The sequence below is a fragment of the Heliangelus exortis genome, chromosome Z (assembly GCF_036169615.1).
Source record: "Heliangelus exortis chromosome Z, bHelExo1.hap1, whole genome shotgun sequence".
In the NCBI taxonomy this organism is placed as follows: Eukaryota; Metazoa; Chordata; class Aves; order Apodiformes; family Trochilidae; genus Heliangelus; species Heliangelus exortis.
Window position 1 is genome coordinate 704,575 of NC_092454.1, and position 18,575 is coordinate 723,149.

The 18,575-nt window shown below is 45.1% G+C and overlaps 1 protein-coding gene across 1 annotated transcript in view; it reads left to right on the forward strand.

Moving 5' to 3' along the window:
- The first annotated feature begins 1,938 nt into the window (after positions 1 to 1,938).
- The window catches only part of LOC139790434 (transcription factor 4-like), a 221,522-nt gene continuing 204,885 nt past the window's right edge, over positions 1,939 to 18,575 (forward strand). Inside the window, exons 1-3 of the mRNA XM_071732302.1 lie at positions 1,939 to 2,021; positions 2,932 to 3,023; positions 4,812 to 4,884. Coding sequence (XP_071588403.1) covers positions 2,952 to 3,023; positions 4,812 to 4,884 — 145 coding nt within the window. The 5' untranslated portion in view covers positions 1,939 to 2,021; positions 2,932 to 2,951. The remainder of the gene's footprint in view (positions 2,022 to 2,931; positions 3,024 to 4,811; positions 4,885 to 18,575) is intronic.

Consider the following 18,575-nt stretch of genomic DNA (forward strand, 5'->3'; position numbering starts at 1 on the left):
AAGAAATTCTACGGTGCGGGGGTGCTGAGCCCCTGTGCCAGGACTCCCAGAGAAGCTGCGGCTGCCCCATCCCTGGCAGCGTCTCAGGTCAGGTTGGATGGTGCTGGTGGGAGGCGTCCCTGCCCACGGAGGGGAGGTGGGACTGGATGGTCCTTTCAGCCCACATCACCCCCTCCAATTCCCCCTCCCCTTTCGCTCCCTCCTCCCTTTCACCGCGCAGGGTGCACCCATTACCCTAAACCCCCCAACCCCTCCTTGCGGCGCGCACCCCCCCCATGCTCGGGGGCGGGGGGGTTGGCAGCGTGGGTGCCGGTGGCGGTGCGGGCTGCGAGCCGTCCGGGGGCTCTGGGCCCCTCCATCTTGGTGGCGGCCCCGGCGTGTCCCGCCCGCCTCCCTCCCTCCCTCGTCATTGTCTGCGAGCGGCGGCGGCGGCGGCGGCGCTTATAAGGCGTGGGGCATTGCCCGGATGTGAGCGGCTGGCGATGTGTCTTCCAGGGAAAGATGCTATTATCCGCGTCTCCGCGGGGGAGGCCGTGGTGGTGAGGAGGAGGAGGAGGAGAGCGCTGTAAACTTGGAACAACTTTTGGGGACGGGCGGCTCCGCGCTCGCTCGCTTTTTTTTTTTTTTTTTTTTTTTTTTTTCCTTTTTTTTTTTTTTTTGGTGTGTTTTTTTTTTTTAATTTTTTTTTTTTTCATAAAGGAAGGACAAGAGGGGAAAGTCCCCGAGCCGCCCCGACGCTCGCAGTTTGTCAGTCACCATGTGTTTGTAAAAACAATAGAGGGAAAAGTTGTCGGACCTTTTTTTTTTTTCTTTTTTTTTTTTTTTTTTTTTCCCTTTTTTTTTTTTTTTTGGCTGGCTGGCTGGCGTCTCGGCTGTCTGGGTGGGGGAGCTGGTGGCGGGCGTTTGGTGGTCGGGAACCCCAAATCCCAACAAAGCCAGGTGTAGGGTGCCTGTAAAGCTGTGGAGTACCCCGGAGCAGGACTGACACAATACTTTTTCGTGGTTTTGGAGGGTCACACACGTGTGAGATAATAAAGCACTTTGGCAGAAGATTCCTCTCTTTATTTTTTTTTTTAATTTTTTTTATTTTTATATTTGTTCCTTTTTTCCCCCCTTGGAATATTGTGAACATATTTGTGGCCATTTAAGGTAAAGTTACAATTTGCTATTAGAGTAACTTGTCTGTGGTTTTTTTTTTTTTTTTTATCTTTTTTTCCTCTCTCTTTTTTTTTTTTTTTTTTTAAATTGTCGATCCCGATGTGTTGTTTAAAAGGAGGTGCAAGTTATTTGGATGTGTAAAGCGTGTAAATGGAGCAAGTACACGGCGTGTGTGTGTGTGTGTGTGCACACCTAATTGCTCGCGTGTGTAAATATGCTGTAGATCCGCCGTGTAATTACATGCGTGAAATATACACGGAGGTGCAAACGCTGAGCGCGGGTAACTCGGGGCTTTCTTTCCTGCCGGAAAAAAATGAAGTCGAACTAGTTTTTTGGTGGGTTTTTTTTGTGTGGAGTGCGTGTCGGGCCTGCAATGGCAAAATGTAAAATAAAAAGTATAACATGCGGGGAGGGGGGGGGGGGGACAAAAGGAGGGGGGGAGGGAGGAGGGGGCCGCTGGCATCGTCCCCAGAAACTTGAGCGTAAAGCGAATCAAAGGGGCTGATTTTGCAAAGTTTGCAGCAACGCTCTCTGGAAAGCGAAAACCTCGGGCTGGGAATTGAGATGTAGGAACGGGGTAGTGAGGGGTGGGGGGGTGCGGGGATCACAACCAAACCAAAACAAAGCAGAATAATAATAACGAAAGAAAGAAAGAAAGGGGAGAAAAAAAAAAATAGACTGGATAATACAAGGGGAAAAAATATTGTTCCTCTTGGCAGAGCCTCCGCATCACGTGTATTTGCGGCCTCGTATAAACTCGCTTTGCCATGTGTATGTGAGCGAGCTGGGGAAATTTAAAGTCGAAATCCCTGGAAAAAGTGCAGCGCGGGCGGGAGAGCTGCGGCTCCAGCCAGCAGTGCCGGGTAGGGAGGGAGGGAGAGACGGAGAGAGAGAGGGAGGCGGCCCGGCCCGCTCCGGCCCCGGTGCCGGGAGCCTCGGCTCGGCTGGGCTGAGCTCCGCGCCCCTTCCCTTCCCTTCCGCTCCCTTCCCCTTCCTTTCCCTTTCCTTTCCCTTCCCTCCCTCCCCTCCCCCCGGCCGCTCGGAGGGAACCGATGACTCCGCACAGGCCCGAGCCGCTCCTGGGTTGTTGTTATTAACACCCCCCTCCTCTCCGAGCCGCAAATTAGAAATTGGGGCTAATTGGCAGGGGCTGCTCCCTGCTTCCCTCCCGGCCCCTCCATCCCCGCCCCGCGTCCCTCCGCACCGGCGCCTCCGGAGCCTCCCGCGACTTCGCATCTCTTTTTTTTTTTTTTTTTTTTATTCCCCCCCTTTTTTTTTGCCTTGTTGTGTGTTGTTTTTTTATTTCACCCCCCCCGTTGCTTTTCTCGCTGTTTGCCGTTTCTGCCTCTCAACGCTACTTTGCGTGGAAGAAGGAGAAGGGAAAAAGTTGGGAGCGGATGGCTGTAGTTTCTTCTCTGGGATCCTCATTCATTCCTCGCTGAACCTCCTGTTGCATAAATGATGCTCCGGCAGCGAGGCTTTTTCTTTTTTTTTCTCCTCCGGATTTGGGCTTAGAGTGGATGTTACCGGGTTTAGATCGCCTCTTTGGAAATACAATATCGCTTTTTAAATTTTTTTCTTTTTTTTTTTTTTTTTTAAATTATTTTTGCCTTTTTGTTGTTTGTTGTTGTTTTTGCTGCCCCTCCATCTTTTTTCCCTCCCTTCTTCTCAACTACCCACCCCTCGCCTCCCACCCCCCCTGAAAAAATCCGACTGTGTTTCCTGCAAGGCTCGGGACTGGGTTTCTGATTGCGGTTATTTCCATGTTTCTAGGTTTGTGTGATTTTGCTAAAATGCATCACCAACAGCGAATGGCTGCCTTAGGGACGGACAAAGAACTGAGTGATTTACTGGATTTCAGTGCGGTAAGAAACAACGGTGGAAATTAACAACAGCTGTAAAAAATATCTTCTAGCTGATCTGTTAAACTAAAAAAAACAAAAACAAAAAGGACCAACCAAAACCTAAACCAACAAAACCAAAACAAAACTGTGATCTGAGTACATTGGGCAATTTTTAATCAGCAGCTAGAACCGTGGTAAATATCTTTTTGCTTAAAAAAAAAAAAAAAAAAAGCAAAAATCAGAGTCCTTTTATTATTTCTTATTGTATGTGATGGGAGATGCAATCGTGTTCTCAGCTTATTTTAATGTCTTGGATGGCTAAAATAATTGCTAAAAAAAGAGACGCCCCTCAAACATTTCTCATCATTAGTTAATAAAAATATCTAGCACTTTTATTGTGCTTTATATTTTATAGCATTGTTGGCACATGAACTAATTAATTGCTAATTAGTTGCTTATATTCTATTTTCAGTTCTTCCCTTGTTTCATTTTTTGGCACATGGAAAGTGCAAAGAAATCCATGACTGTCTCAGTTTAAAGTTTTCACTGAAATCTCAGATGGCTTCTGCTGTCATTAAAACTGCTCCAATCTTTTCCGAAGCCCCCCCCCAGCTGGACGGTGCTTTTTTTTTTTTTTTTTTTTTTTCCTTGCCTTTTTTTTTTTCTTTTTTTTTTTTGTTTCTTAAAAGAAAAAAAAAAAAGGGAGGGAGGGGGAAAATAAGAAAAAGAAGTACTTTTTGTGTCTTTGGGCTGGTTTGGAAGGCCAAACATTAATCCGGACGTGTGCACTTGTCTAGTTTTGTCAGGCTCCCCCTCCCCCCCTCCCAGCCCCTTCCTTCCTCTCCCCATCCCCTCCCTTCCCCCCCAAGATGTCAGGACTCTCTCTCTAGCCCCTTATTTATTTATTTCAGGGGAGCAGGGGTTTGCTGGGAGATGCATGGATGTTCCTAAAGCCCAGCAGCCCCCCGCCCAGCCCCTCTCTGTCCCCCCCGTGGAAATGAGGCTGCTTCAGGCTGCTGCTGCTGCTCCAGCCTCTGCTTGGGAGGGATGGCTTGGGGAAGTCGGGCCAGGAAACGTAGCCTGAGGCAGCTTTGCAGCCCCCTCTTTGCTTGTTGCACTTTTTTCCATTTGTTCCTTGGCTTTTTGCAGGCTCTGACTCAGGGAAGGTGCGTATTATCCACCAGACACGTCGGAGAAGAGAGAAACCAATTAGGGTCGAAATAAATGCTAGGGAGAGAGAGAGAGAGAGAGAGGGAGCGAGAGAGAGGGGGAGAGGGAGAGAGCCTTGCTTCAAATTGCTCTGTGGTAGAGACGAAATGAGAATTTAGGGCAGGTGGCACTTTGCATTATTATTATTTGGGTTCACAGATGACAGGCAAACTCTAAAGCGGGATGGAAATGGACGTTGCTACATTTATGGCCAAGGTTTCGACAACAACTGCAAAAAAAACCCAAACAAACAACTTTTTTTTTTCCGCTTTTGTCAGCCCGAATGTTGGAGAGGGGAGTGAGCCCCAGCCTGGAGAATGCTGCTGGGGACTGGGGTGGCTCCAACTCTTGGGGAAGAGAATGGTGTTTGGGGAGCTGGGGAGCCTGCTCAGCCCGGGCTGGTGGTGGTGAGGGGCTGGGGGGGCTGGAAGGAATATTGACTCCTTTGCAGGTCTGGGGGGGATGATGTTTTGTGGGAGACAAACTATTGATGTCATTCCCAGCGAATGTGGAAGCAACTTTTGACTAACAGTGGACTCGGGTATCTCTTGTTTTCCAGTAGTAATGCCTCTTTGTTTGTGTGTTGTTTTTTTTTTTTAGATGTTTTCACCTCCTGTGAGCAGTGGGAAAAATGGACCAACTTCCTTGGCAAGTGGACATTTTACTGGCTCAAGTATGTAAATTTTTCTGTTTTGTACGTAGTTGAAATATTGTTAGTTATTTATCAATAGGCATTACCTTTGTCGTGGTTGTTTTAATCTCTTCTGGGGAGCAGATTCATTCAGATTTTAGTGGAATTATTCCTAAGTGCTGGCTGCTATTATTATTATTATTATTATTATTATTATTATTATTATTTCCCCAAGACTGGGACATTTTCACAGTATTTTCATACGTTTACGGTTTAAAAAAAATTAAAAATCCTAAATTACTTCTCTGTAGCTTTGTTGAAGGCTGAGGCAGTTTACATTTTTTTTTCTTTTTGAAATCGAGCGCTGGAGATTTTTATTTACAATTTCAGATGCTGTCTCGTGTGTGTGGCAGAAAAGATAATCAAAACATCTTGTGTGAGAATTAGTTTTGTGAATAAGAACTGGAGGCTGCTTAAATTAAATAAATAAATGAGTCTGAACACCAGCCTCTTCCGGGAAGAGAACTCCTTAGTCTTGGAGGTGACTCTTTGCTGGGGGAATTTTTTTTTTTTTTTTTGGTGAATTCAGATCTTTCCTTTCCTGCTGGGAAACGGGGCATTTTCTCTCTAAATATTTGACTGGTTCTGGAGGGTCCCAGCAATTCAGCTGGAGGATTGGTTGGTTTGTTTGGCTGCAGGAGCAGTGTATGGGCAACTTTTGCATTCCATAAAACCAGGAGTCCTGTGCGATGACAAAAGAAATATCGGAGCTCTTTGCTGCAGAACACGTGTGTGCAATCAGTGTCTGGCAACCCCACTTTTATGTAGAGGTTTTTATATGCCTGACAAATTAGGAGTAGAACTAAGCAGAGATACTCAGGCGTTTGAAATTCCCTTACTCTTCTATGAAGTTGGTTTAGGAGGGTTCCCTGCCTTGAGGATGTGGTGTTTTGGACAGGACACAAACCCAGCTCGGGGCAGAGAGTCGGGGGGTTTGAAAAGCAGAGGTAATCACACATACCAGCACACTCTACGTAGTGTTGTGAGGCACAGAGCACTGCTCTGGATCAGATGGTAAATTTGGACAAGTCCTCGCTGCAAACTGCCAGTGGATATCTGGATATAAACACGTCATTGCCTATAGTTTCGTGCCTGGGCTTTGCAGTTTGTCCTCAGTTAAAGGAACCTCTTCTGGGCATTCGGCTTTGTTAGGTGCACTAGGACACCAAGGAACTTTTTCCTTCCAAAGAAGGACTTCCTAATTTGAAGGTAGCCTGTAATAGACATTTTTAGACACCTACGATTATTGAGCACTCATTTTGTGAATTATACCCTATGCAGACTTGGAAAAGAATAATGTTTTTTGCTTTATCCTCACAAAATCGATTGCATGGTGCGTAGAGTGACTTGGAGAATTTTGCTCTTAGGTCTTAATAACTTTCCAAACATAATTTGCCTTGTGTCTCGCAAGCTAAAGATTTTAATCCCATTTTTTTGTGATTTTTTTTTTTTTTTTTTTTTTTTTCGGAATTCCATAATTTTAATAACTGCTTTGACTGAATACAGAACATCCACTGTATTTGTTTTCACTAGAGAGAAGGGAAGAGTGTTTTGGCCAGACAAATCAATTTGTCATGCTTATACACCAGTCAGTGCTGCAACTAACACTTGCTCTAGCAGCAATTGACTGGATAGTTATGTACAGTAAGTGCATCGTAAGCCTCATCTGTGGAGGCTTTTTGATCAGAAATTCCACAGGGCAGCACATCTGAACACTGAGGGAAATAGAGAGGCTGCATTGCATTTTTTTTTTTGTTTTTTTTTTGTTTTTTTTTTTAATTGTCTCTCCATCCAAAATGCCTCTGACACATCATTTTGGAGATACAGATAATGTAACGAGCTGAAGTCAGCGAGTAGTGTCGTGAGAGAGAGCCTGTTTAAAACAGCCCCTGAGCTCTCCCACACCACTGTGGAAGTGCTGGAGTCCCCCAGCTTGCTGGTGGGTGAGGGACAAAGCACCCTTCCTGATAAAGGCCACGTCCTGTGTGTTGGGAGCTTGGTTGCTGGGTGGCAGGCGGCGAGAGGAGGGGAAACGCTGCTGAATTTCCTGCCTTACACCCCTGGTGCTTGGTTGGTTGAGTTTTGTAGCCAGGGACCAGTGCTTTCAAACAAGCTGAAAGCAGAACCCAGGTCCTGGTGTCGGTGTGGCCTGGAGCCTGAGCTGTGTGGCTATTGTTTGCCAGGCTCTTGCTGGCCAGCTCTCCCCGTGCCAGAGCCTTCCTCCTGCCCGCTGCTCGGCGGGATGAGCCGGGGCTTGAGACATCCACATGGGATAGGGTAGCACCCAGACAGCTGCTGCAGGTAGATGTTTTCTGCAGCATTACAGACAGCTCCATCACTACCAGATGAATGCAGTTTATTATTCTGATTGTGCAGATTGATAATAGGGAATTTTAGCCATCCCGCTGCAGCCTGCTCTTCCTCCTTCCTTCCTGCCCCTCTGAAGCCTGAGCTGAGCCTCTCTTAATGATCCTCTTTTAAAAATGGTATTTACTGGGGTGAGGAACCACAGATGTCCTTCCTCTGTATTTACCCGAAAGTTCTCTTATAGGGGGGGAGATAAAAAAAAAAAGACCCCAAAGAAAAGTAATCCCAAGCAGTGAAGTGAAACTAACTGTACTGCAGGAAGCGTGGTAATAGTTCATGCTTAAAGTCACCTTAATAGCTTTTTACTCATCTAATATATGATGCTCTGTTGTGATTTGTAACGTGTGAATGAAAATAAAGCAAAGCCACATTTCCTTTTAATCTTTAAATTCCCAAACATGGCTTCTTACCATGGCAAGAAATGGTGAGGGCTGCAAGGGAGAAAGGAATGTAACCTGAGCCACAGCCGTGACATTCCCATGGAGCATTTTTCACATGAAAGGCTTTTGTCAACCCAGTAAAGGACCAGGAGTTTTTGTTTGATGTTTGCAGGTGTTCAGCAGAGAGCACTAAAACAATTCAGCCATGCTGGTTTGGAGGCTCTGACCTTAACAGGGGGAATTGCTGAAGACTGAAATTATTTTTAAGAAAACTCCCCTGCAGTTACCTCGAATTTATATTGTATTTGTAAAGTGATTTAATACCTGTTACTTCAATTGAATAATACCCATCCATTAGAATTAAGGGAGGTTTTTCTTTTCTTCTTTTTATTTTTCCTGGGTTTTTTTCCCCTTTTCTTAGCATAGTTGCCAGAATAAAATCAGTTTTCCTGGATTTTCTAAAATTTTCCAAATAGTTTTCCTTAGCTTCAGCAGTAAAATCATTTCTCACAATAAGGGGAGGATGGTGATGGCTGGGGCTTGATTCTGGGAATGGGTTTTGAAACAGCTTTTCCCCAGTTGTGGTGCTAAAGAATTTGCTAGGTCTGTCACATTGGGCATATTTCAGTTTCTGAACTGGTAATCAAAGCCCACATCTTCCTGATTATGTTCAATTTCTGCTTCTTCTATTTTAAGTATTTAATTTTACCTAAGTTTTCAAGCATGTGTTGTGGATTGCCCACCATGTATATGTTTGAATGTTGTGTGGGTGTAAGGAGCAGCAGCACAACTGAATTCTTTCTGCTGGCCACTCGTGTTGCACAGAAAAAATCAAATCTAAATTCCCTTCTAGCACAGCCATCAGTGAATGAAGCTCAGTCAGTTTAAAGGATTTAAAGACTCGCTTTTAATTTTGCCATTAGTTTGATTAGGGCTTGTCCTAAATTAGAATAACAGTGATTACAAATTAATACATCTTTAGAGAATCACAAATTCAGCTTGGGTTTGGAATTTATTTTTTTTTTGGCTGTGTCTGTGAGTAAATTATAACCAAATACAGGGGTTATTTTTTTTTAAGTGCAGTTAATTTTTTTTTTTTTTTTTGGAGTGTGGCCTTGTGGGGAAGGTGCAGAATTTTGCTGCTATTGGTGACTGGTCAGAAGAACTGAAGTTAAATACAATCTCTGTGTTGTAAAGGTTTTGGTAGCTGCTCAGGTTAGGTGCATCTCCAGGTGTGTAGTGTCAGTAGGAATAATGTCTGTGTGTGCTAGGGAGGAATACACCCTTTAGCAGGCAGGATTTGGGAAGAATGCTCTTTATTTGGGGGGTTATAATGCAGAAGTGACATTCAAAAGGAAAAAAAAAAAAATAATGCATGAGAAATTTTAACCAGTAAGGAATGCAAGGAGGTGCAGCAGGTACACAGCTGCTGCAGCCCCATCACAACTCCACATCTGGGATGGTGGAGGTCAGAAAGCCCAGAAGACCCTGCTGGGGTGTGGGTGTTGGCTGTGTCTGTGTGTTGTACCCCTTTCCCTCTGTCTGGGGGTGTCCCCAGCACCCTGGTGAGGCTGCCCTGGGCACCACCAAACCCCGAGCCCTCTGTCCCCTCCGTCCCCTGCCCTGTGGCTCTGCTGGGAAGGAAACACTCCTCCTCCTCCTCCTCTCCTGCCTGTTGAAACACACTTGAGGCTGTAGCTCCGTAGCTACACAAAGGCAACTGCTTCCATATTTTTCATCCCCCCCGTTTCGTAATTATGATTAAGGGGAAGAAGAATGCTCGTTACCTCCCATCCTCCCAGCTATGTTTACTGGAGAAACCTTCCAGCCTCCTCCCCCCCCCCGAGCCCCAGGAAAGAGGGAGCTGTGGGGGCAGAGGAAGACCCACGCTCTGGTATTTGAGTTGGCCTGAGCCATGCACTGCAGGCTTGGAGGAGCTAAATATTTAGTTCCAGAGAGGAGAGGTGGCTTCTGAGCTGGGATCTTCTTGGCAGGGGCAAAGGGAGTGTGTCCTGCAGGGGATGTTCCAGAGACACAGCCACCTACACTCATTCACCTAGCTTTAAATCTGGAAGCTGAGGTCCTAGCTTGGTAATTTAAGGAAAAAAAAAAAAAAATAAAAAGAAAGAAAAGATGCAAATCCCTTCGATTTCGGGTGTTGGGAGAAAATGAGCTTTATTCATTGGCAGAGGGTCTAAGCAAACACTCTGCAAAAAGATTGCACTGGATCCCAGTGAATCGTGTCTGAAACACTTCCCGGGTGCCTGTTGGGTACTGGAGCTTCTTTTCAGAATACTTTTTGCCCTGCTCCTGGCGTGTCTACCTTGTCGAGCTTCCTGGATGTATTTAATAATTCAGAAACGTACATGTTAGCTGTCTGAGAGACTGAAATGCTTGGGGGCCAGATCCAGCCAAATGTCACTTGGAGGAGACGTTTGTGCCTGCCACTGCCAAATTTAGCAGTAGCAGAAATCATCTTTGAGATTATTCAGGGGATAAAATGTATCTGTGAACAAAGTGTATGTGTTAAACCGGTGAACTTCAGTCTGACTTGGAATTAAGTAGGAGTACAAAGCTTGTCTAACGTGTTCAGTAAGGGATGCAGGGGAAAAAAAAAGGCATTTGGGAGCTTGTGAGGTACAATTTGGCTTCTTCCCATTTGATTTTGTACTCGTGCCACTCCCAAATTCAGGCTGATTTTTGTCATAGGCAAACGCAGCTCCCATTGACTGAATTCCCAAGAAACATAAAATAGGCACAAAGACTTGTCAGGCTCTGCATCTCCTGAGCACCAGCTCACACCGATTTTCATCTTTCACCTCATTTTTTGGCCACCGTGCAAAGCGCTTTAATTTTTTATTTTTAATTATTTTTTCCCCCTCATCATTTAAACCGGTACTGAATTTTGGAGTTGTTTTGCAATTTTAGTTCCCTACCTAGTAAGTCTGGGGATTTAAGCACACACTTTGGGATCCCAGGAATGCTGTGAATGAACTGCTTGGCATTTTTTGACAAGATCAGCAAATATCTTTCCCATACTATTGTAACGAGGAAATCACTTAAATAACAGATGAACAGCTAAGTCACATAAACATATATAATAGAACTATGTAATGAAAGTTTATGCTGTTAATTGCTTGAATCTCTCTTTAATGCACAGAATCATGGAGCACTAAAAGCTGTCATATAAACAGTTTTGTTTTGAGTTTGAAATGATTCTTTTTGGTTTTGGTTTTTGGTTTTTTTTTTTTTTTCATCTGTTACGATAAACAAAGTCGTTTTGTAAGCTTTGCAGATCAAACATTTACTCCTAATGGTAAACTACATTTTGTGTCTGGAAATCTGTGTCTTTGCAAGAGCCAGAAAAGGGGCAGAGCCCCGGTGGCCCCGAGCGTGTGGTTTCCAGTGGTTGATCTCATGATGTTACTTAGCTCAGTTCCCACAAGCCAAGGTAACAGATCTGCGATTGTTTCATAAGGAACAGGGTATGTGTTTGTAATGGTCTGAAGGTGTTTGTAATGGTCTGAAGGTGTTTGTAATGGTCTGAAGGTCTTTTACCAACATTTTCCCAGACAAGTGATAGCAGGGTGGTGGACATAATCAAAAGAGGACTAAAAAGGGTTAGAAATCACATTTCAAGAAGTAGAAATGAGTGAAATTTTTGGTTTTTTTCTTTTTAATGTCCTGAATGGGAGGCAGCCTATTGTTCTGGAACTCCAGCCTTCCCAAATTCTGGTTCCTCCATCTCCGGGGGCTCCGGGGAGCTGGCGGAGGAGAGCGGTTCCGGCGGGTGCTTGGGCTCGGTGCTGTGAGCCCGTTTCTGGCTGGTTCCTTCCTGCAGGATGTTGAGGTGTGTCCAGGCAGGGCTGCTGAGGGCTGGGTGAGGTGATTCCCAACCTGCCCAGGTTCTCTTTGCTCAGCCCAAGTTGTTGCTGCGTTCAGCTGGGGCGGGTGGCAGAGGGAGAGGGCGGCTGGCGGAGCCAGGAATGGTTTTTGTGTCCTGCTGGAGATGTAGCCATAGGAAATGAATATACATGTAAGAGTCTGTGCCATCTGCCAGTGCCTGTGGATAGGCTCTAGAGCTCCTCTTGCACCTCGGAAGACAGGAGGGATGACAACAGTTAAAAAGAGTCCCTTGAATAATTTCATTTGGTGGGGTTCATCCTGTGCTATTAACTGCTAAGTTGAAATCTGCCTCTTGCCGCTTCAGAGGTTTTTAAACCCGTGACTTTGGGGCACAAATCCGTGGTCTTGCAGCACTAACCTGCTACATTTTCTCCTTTAACCTGTTAGCAGTGAAAGCTTTCTGCTTTAACCTGTTAGCAGTGAAAGCTTTCTGCTTTAACCTGTTAGCAGTGAAAGCTTTCTGCCTGCTGCTTCCTGGCCGAGCGGGGGGCTGGCGACCTCCGAATCCTTAGCTAATTTTCCTCGTGTTTTCCAAGGCCGTTGTGTAATTTCTTTCCTTAGCAAACTTAGAGAAGCAAGCAAAGTGTTGGGAAAGGTTGGCGTATTTACTCCTCCTGCCAAGGTAAACACGAGTGCAGTCGATCTGCATAGCAAACACCCAGGTGTATTGAAAAATGGGCTTAGCCGGGTGGATTTCTCAGCCGTGAGAAAGTATTTCAGGTGAAGGCAGAGGAACAGCATTGTTCTTGTGAGAGCTATTGTGACAGTCGCCGGTGAACGGCGTCTTTCAAGCCTCCTGTTGGTAGTAATGACAGCAGGGAGCTGCAATCCATTGTTGTCTGGGCTGGGTATTGATCTATTTTGGAAACACCGCCTCACACGCGCTGCCGTATTTGCCGAGCGCTCTTGTGGAATTTGTCTAATCCCCCCAGACTTGAGTTGTTGAATATAACGAGTTTCTTTTCACCTGGTGAAAGAAAAGGCTTCGGAGGTTCAGCTGATGGAGCTGGCGCTCGGCGGTGCCTTCTGCTCTGCTGGCTCGGCGGGGCACCGGGAGAGATGCTGCTCAGGCCTCTCCTGGCTGAACACTGCCTGGATGTTCAGCTGGCTGCTGTGCCACGGCCACCCTTGGCACCCTGCTCCATCACTTGTGTGTGTGTGAGTGTGTGTGTGTGTGGCACCCTGCTCCATCACTTGTGTGTGTGTGTGTGTGTGTGTGGTACCCTGTTCTGTCGTGTGTGTTTGTGGTACCCTGTTCCATCATGTGTGTGTGGTACCCTGCTCCATCAGGGGTGTGTGTGTGTGTGTGTGTGTGTGTGCGTGTGTGTGTGGCACCCTGCTCCATCACTTGTGTGTGTGTGTGTGTGTGTGTGTGTGTGTGTGTGTGTGTGTGTGGTACCCTGTTCTGTCGTGTGTGTTTGTGGTACCCTGTTCCATCATGTGTGTGTGGTACCCTGCTCCATCAGGGGTGTGTGTGTGTGTGTGTGTGTGTGTACCCTGCTCCATCAGGTGTGTGTGTGTGTGTGTGTGTGTGTGTGATACCCTGCTCCATCAGGTGTGTGTGTGTGTGTGTGTGTACCCTGCTCCATCAGGTGTGTGCCCGGTGAGCCCCAGCAGCTGATCTCCTCCAGCCCGATGCCCCCGTGGTCCTTGCCTGGACAGTGCTTCACTCCTAAGAATGCAGAACCAGGGGGGCTTCCCAGAGGAGGTTTTTGCCTTTGGGTTGGTGCTGTTACAGCAGATCCTGTCAGGCCCACGGGCTCTTTCTCTGGCTTCTCAAGGCAAAGCACAAAATGTATTGGTGATTCCAGTCGTTACGCAGCAATCAGCAGCTCTGCCATTTTCATTTGAGGGGTCCAAAATGGGGAAACAAAATAATTTGAAATAATTGAATTAATTTTTAGGCGTGCATGTAAGCCCTAAGAAAATGGGAATTTGATTCTTTTTGTTCTGCAGCATCAAAAATTAGACTCTCTCCTGGTGCTGTTTTTCTTCCCTAAAAGCTTGTCTTGTTCCTCAAGATTTGGGATTGTCAGGCTAACAGGGCACGATGCACTTTTCCCTCTGACTGTACATTTAAATACGATCAGCCCACTTGATAAATAACTGCTACAAAGGTTTTGTTATATTAAAAACAGCTAAGTATGACTCCTGATGGAATATCAAGAGCCTAATTGAATCTCAGGGGTTCTGGTCCTGGTCATAAAGCATCTGAGTTGTTTTGTGCTTCGTGACGTCAGCCCAAAGCTTGATTGAATTACGTCCTGGGGTTGTGGGAGCACCTGCCAGGGCCACTGGACTGGAGGCTCTGTCAGCATTTCCATCACCAACCTTCCTGACGAGTTTGGAACTCGCCAGAACTGGGCTGGAGGTTGGCACAGACACTGGGAGCCCCCGGGGGAGTTGTTCTGTGAGTCCAATCAACCCAAATCAATCCCTCAGGACCCTTGCGTGGGGTTCTGAGGCTGCTCCTGGGGCACAGCTCCCAGTTGGAAAACCAGAGGAGAGGCTGGAAGTGCTGGAAGTGCACACACCAGAGGTTCTCCAGAGGTTTGGGTGGGCAGGGCTGGGGCTGTCTCTGTGGCTTTTGGGGTGACCTGTCCTGGGATAAGGGGATGTGGGGGTGTCCTGCAGGCTCCATGGCACATCCTTCCTCCTTTGTGAAGGGATTTGTGTTAAAGGAAGAAGGGATAGCAGTGAAGGTGGCTTGCACAGCTAAAGTACAGCAGTAACTGTTAATTTTACCTCTTTAAAGATCTGCATTCTTAATTAGAGACTGATACTGAAATGCAGAGTAAATCTTCAGAGCTGTGCTGCCCAAGGTGCATTGTGTTGGGAATAAATGCTCCTTATCCTCAGATGACTCCTGTCCATTAGGCCCTGGAACTGCTTAAATGCTGCAGATAGTGAGAGAAGGGCAGGGATGAGGCTGCTGCCTTCGTGATAAGGCAGATCCTCCACCAGACCTCTTAAAAGGAAAACCAGTGGCCTGAAAGCTTGATTAAGTTCTGCAGCCAGGAGACCATCCTAGAGTCCTGGGGTACTTTTTCTGAAGCATCTGAAGGTTTGCAGCAAAGGGTTGAGGGAGAAAGGGAAGCAACGACTTGGAAAATACTTTTTTCCTGATTTTACTGCCACAAATCATGCCCTGTGAGTCCTGATGGGACTGTCAGGTACCTTTCCTTTTGCTGCAGAGTTTCTGCTCAGACCTTACAAACTGAGCTTGCCATGCTGGGACTCACAACCATCAGCTACTCCTTGCTGTCTCTTGCCAGAGCATTTGGGTTTGGTTTGCCTCAAGCTCGTATTGTTTGGGCCCACTTGGGTTCTTTGTGCTAATCTGGGCTCTCCTAAGTCAACTTCGTTTAAGAGTATTTGGTCCTTCAGAGTCATGCAGGAAAAATGATGTGTTAAAACCTGATGGAAGAGGAGATAATACTTCATTCTGCAGGGACAGAATTGTTAGCAAATGCATTGCTTAACTTTTGTTTTCTGTGTCTAATCACTTTGTTGATTTTATACTCTTTGGAAAGATTTACTTACTTAGGAAATACTGTGTCTTGTATAAACAGAGGAAAATTCATGTTCCTAAAATTAGATATTTTGTAAACATCACACAGCAGAGCATTTAATTTATGAACTAGCTTATTAACTAATGGACATTGTCTCTTTGCCCTCTCCTAATTTGCTCATTTATATTCCTCTTTGGTTTCTATTCATTTTTTCCCCCTATCTTTTATCTTTTTTTTTTTTTTCCTTTCTTTTTTCCTTTAATCTGTTTTTTAAAACTGAAGTGGTTAACTCACAGGAGTGGCAGCAGAGGGGTGAGAGTGCTCCAGGTTCACGTCAAGGTTCAATTAAAGCACTTTGGTCAGTCTGACAATACTGATGCTTCTTCACATCTCCCTGCCTGTCCCTGAAGTGCTCAGCAGATCCTGAAAAAGTGGTGATGTCCAGTTAGGAAGTTCTCCTGGCAAAGGGACAGAACCTGGGGATGGGGATGGCTTTCAGCAGCTCCTGGATGGCTCCTGTTGGGTGTGTGGCTCGGGAGATGCTCCCTTCCCAGGGATGTGCTCCTTCCTCTGCTGGGGGAAAAAGCCTTACCAGTGAAATTATGGGCAGTAAATTGTCATTATTTTCTTTTTCACCACAAACCTAATTTAGTTGGAGTGCAAGAATGTAGTAATATTCAAACATTATATATAACAACCCAAGCTTTACTTCTGGGTCCTCTGAGAATTCAGCCACCCCAGGGTATTTCAGTATTATAGGATCAGCAGTGTGGGCACTCCTTACCTTTTTGTAGGTCCCAGCTTGTCCAGGTGTTTTGTTATCTCTCTTTTTTATTCTTTCCTTGTACTGATGCTCTGTAGGACAGGAAAAATACTGCAGTTCATGAAACCTTCATTATCTGAGCACATATGGGCAAGATTTAGTCCTTTCTACAGTGCAGATCCAGGTTAGGGAGCTCTGCTGTTGCAGAGTGTGGTGTGGGGCAGTGCAGAAACATCTTGCAACAATAGGGATTCTCCTACATCCAGCAAAACCCCACCTCTGGAGCATAGGGCCATCTGCATCTGACCTGTGTGGTAACTCAAACCTTGCATTCAAAGTTGCTCCCTTTCATTCCAGTCTTTCCTTCTAAGGATGCAGCAGAAATTTAAAATTTTAAAATTTTAACTTAAATTTTTTTAAAATTTAATTTAAAATTTAAATTTTAAAATTTAAAAATTTATTTTAAATTTCAAAATGAAGGGAGACAGATAGAGGAAGGAGCTGAAAATGCTGTAATCCAAAACTTAAACAGACAACAGATAAGGTGATTGGATTTTTTTTTTTTTTTTTTTTTGCATTTTTGTGCACACTTACGGAATGCCACTGCCTGTGGATGCCCAAGTGTCTCGTGGCTGTGGAACCCAAGATTCCGTGATAAAAGCATGGTATTTTAATGTTCAAAAAAAAAATGTTTTTTCACGTATTTTTATATGTAAAATAAAAATCTTCTGTGTCTGTTGTTGGGCCAAATTGTGGTAGGTTTGTAAACAGGGCAGTGCCTAATGCCACGCCTAATGGAGAATGGGTATTTTCTTAATCCGAAATAGAAAGGGCTTAAATAGAAAGTGCAGGATTATAAAAGAAGCAGCTTTATTCTTTTTTAATATAAAGTTCTTTCCCTTTATTCAGCTCAGTCCTATCCCCACTGCTGGAAAAAACCAAGTTCTGGTGGCCTCTGCATGGCAGGCTGAAGCCCCTGGCAGTGGGCTCACAAGCACTGTGCCTTTCTGGAGTTGCTTTGCTGCTTTGGTAATATTTGTACAATCATATTTTACTGCTTAAGCCTCTTCCTTGTCCCTTGCTGTCTGGAAGACCTCGTTCAATGGGAAATTAGAGCAAATATGGATAATCTGGGGAAGATTTTCAAATTTGCCCTTTGTATTTATCAGAAATCAATTCGAAAGCAAAACAAAACAAAACACCCGAACAATGCTGGGTAAAAATAGGAGCAAGCTTAAAAAAAAAAAAGGACAGACTAAAAAAAAAAAATAAAAAATCTGTTTGAGAGGTAGGAGGTAGGACTGTTCCTGGGCTGGGGGTTGTGCTGATGGGAGGAATCCCGAAGGCGAGGCAGGGGAGGACGGGGCTGGTGCCGCTGCTGCCGTCACAGATGGCACCCATCTTGCCTCCTGTGCCTTCTTCCCTCACAGGCTGGCATCTTCATCTAACGTAAGCATCTATGTGCTGCTGATGGCACTGGAGGGGTAGGGGTCTGTGCAGAGCAGGGAGGCTTAGCCCTTTCTCAGATAAGGGCTTGAGATAAGATGGCTCTCCCAGGGTCTCTGCATTCCCGTTGTACAGGCAGCTTGGTGACTTGATGCCTGCTTTTTAGATGGCTCTGGTTAAATGAGATGAATCCTGCCTTAAAGGTCCCTTGGATCTACCTAAATCCTTCTTTCTCTTTTTTAATTTTTTTTTTTTTTTTTTAATTTTAGTTTTCTTTAGAACACAACCCCCTGTGTTCTTCCATCCCTGAAGAATCAAGAGCCCCCATCGTATAGACTGGAAAAGCGGTCTCTGGCTGCAGCATTTTATGTTATTATTTATGGATTGATTACACTTATTAAAGGCTGCCACTGTGTTTGGTGGTGTGCTTTTTAGAGGGTTAATTGGTTCCAGTTGCAGAGTTAATTGATTTCAGTTGGCTCCCAAGGAGGAGATGTGAAATGGAGTCTCTTCGGAGGGTGACACTTCCCGGGAGAGGGAAACACCTCCTCCTCCCTTCCTGCAAGGAACAATTCTCCTTTGGACCTGAAGAGAGGAAATTTTCTTTGCGTTGCCATTTCATCTCATTCTTACCAGTGCATCCTCTAAAATGCCTCCTTCCAAGTGGCAGGGTGGCTCTGCAGTCATGGATGAACATCTCCATTATTAGCATCTTTTGATTTTATTCCAACTCGGTGACTAATGGCAACAGATTCCAAATAGTTATTCTGAGACTTTTGACTCAGTCCAAATTTTGCCTTAAAATGGGTTTGCTTGCATACAAGAGCTATTTTGCTCTCCTGCATTCATTGTGCCATTTTCAAATGATTTTCAACTTGAAAAGGGTTTGGTCTTTTGTAATTTAATCCGAGTTTCCTGAGAGAACATCAAGGAAGAACATCTCGTTTACTGATGGGTGAAACTGGAAATGTTCTTCTAGAGAATGATCAAAAATTCCGGCTGCTTTCTGTCTTAATTCTCCATTTCTGAACTGTGCTCAGTTTTTCTGGTGGGGATTCACACTTGTGTCTGGCTCACTCAGGAATCCTGCAAATATCGCACTTCTTTTCCTCATTAGAGGCAGCTAATTAATAAATATGAGAAAGTTAACTGATGGGGAAAATGTTATCTGAGCAGTGTGACTTTCTAACCTTGACTTTCTTTGGAGTAATCAAAAATAATAGGTAGCAGGCGGAAGGAAGTGGTGGTGGTTTTATATAATCTGTCAGATCCACAACTGGAATAAATCAGCAGAACTCT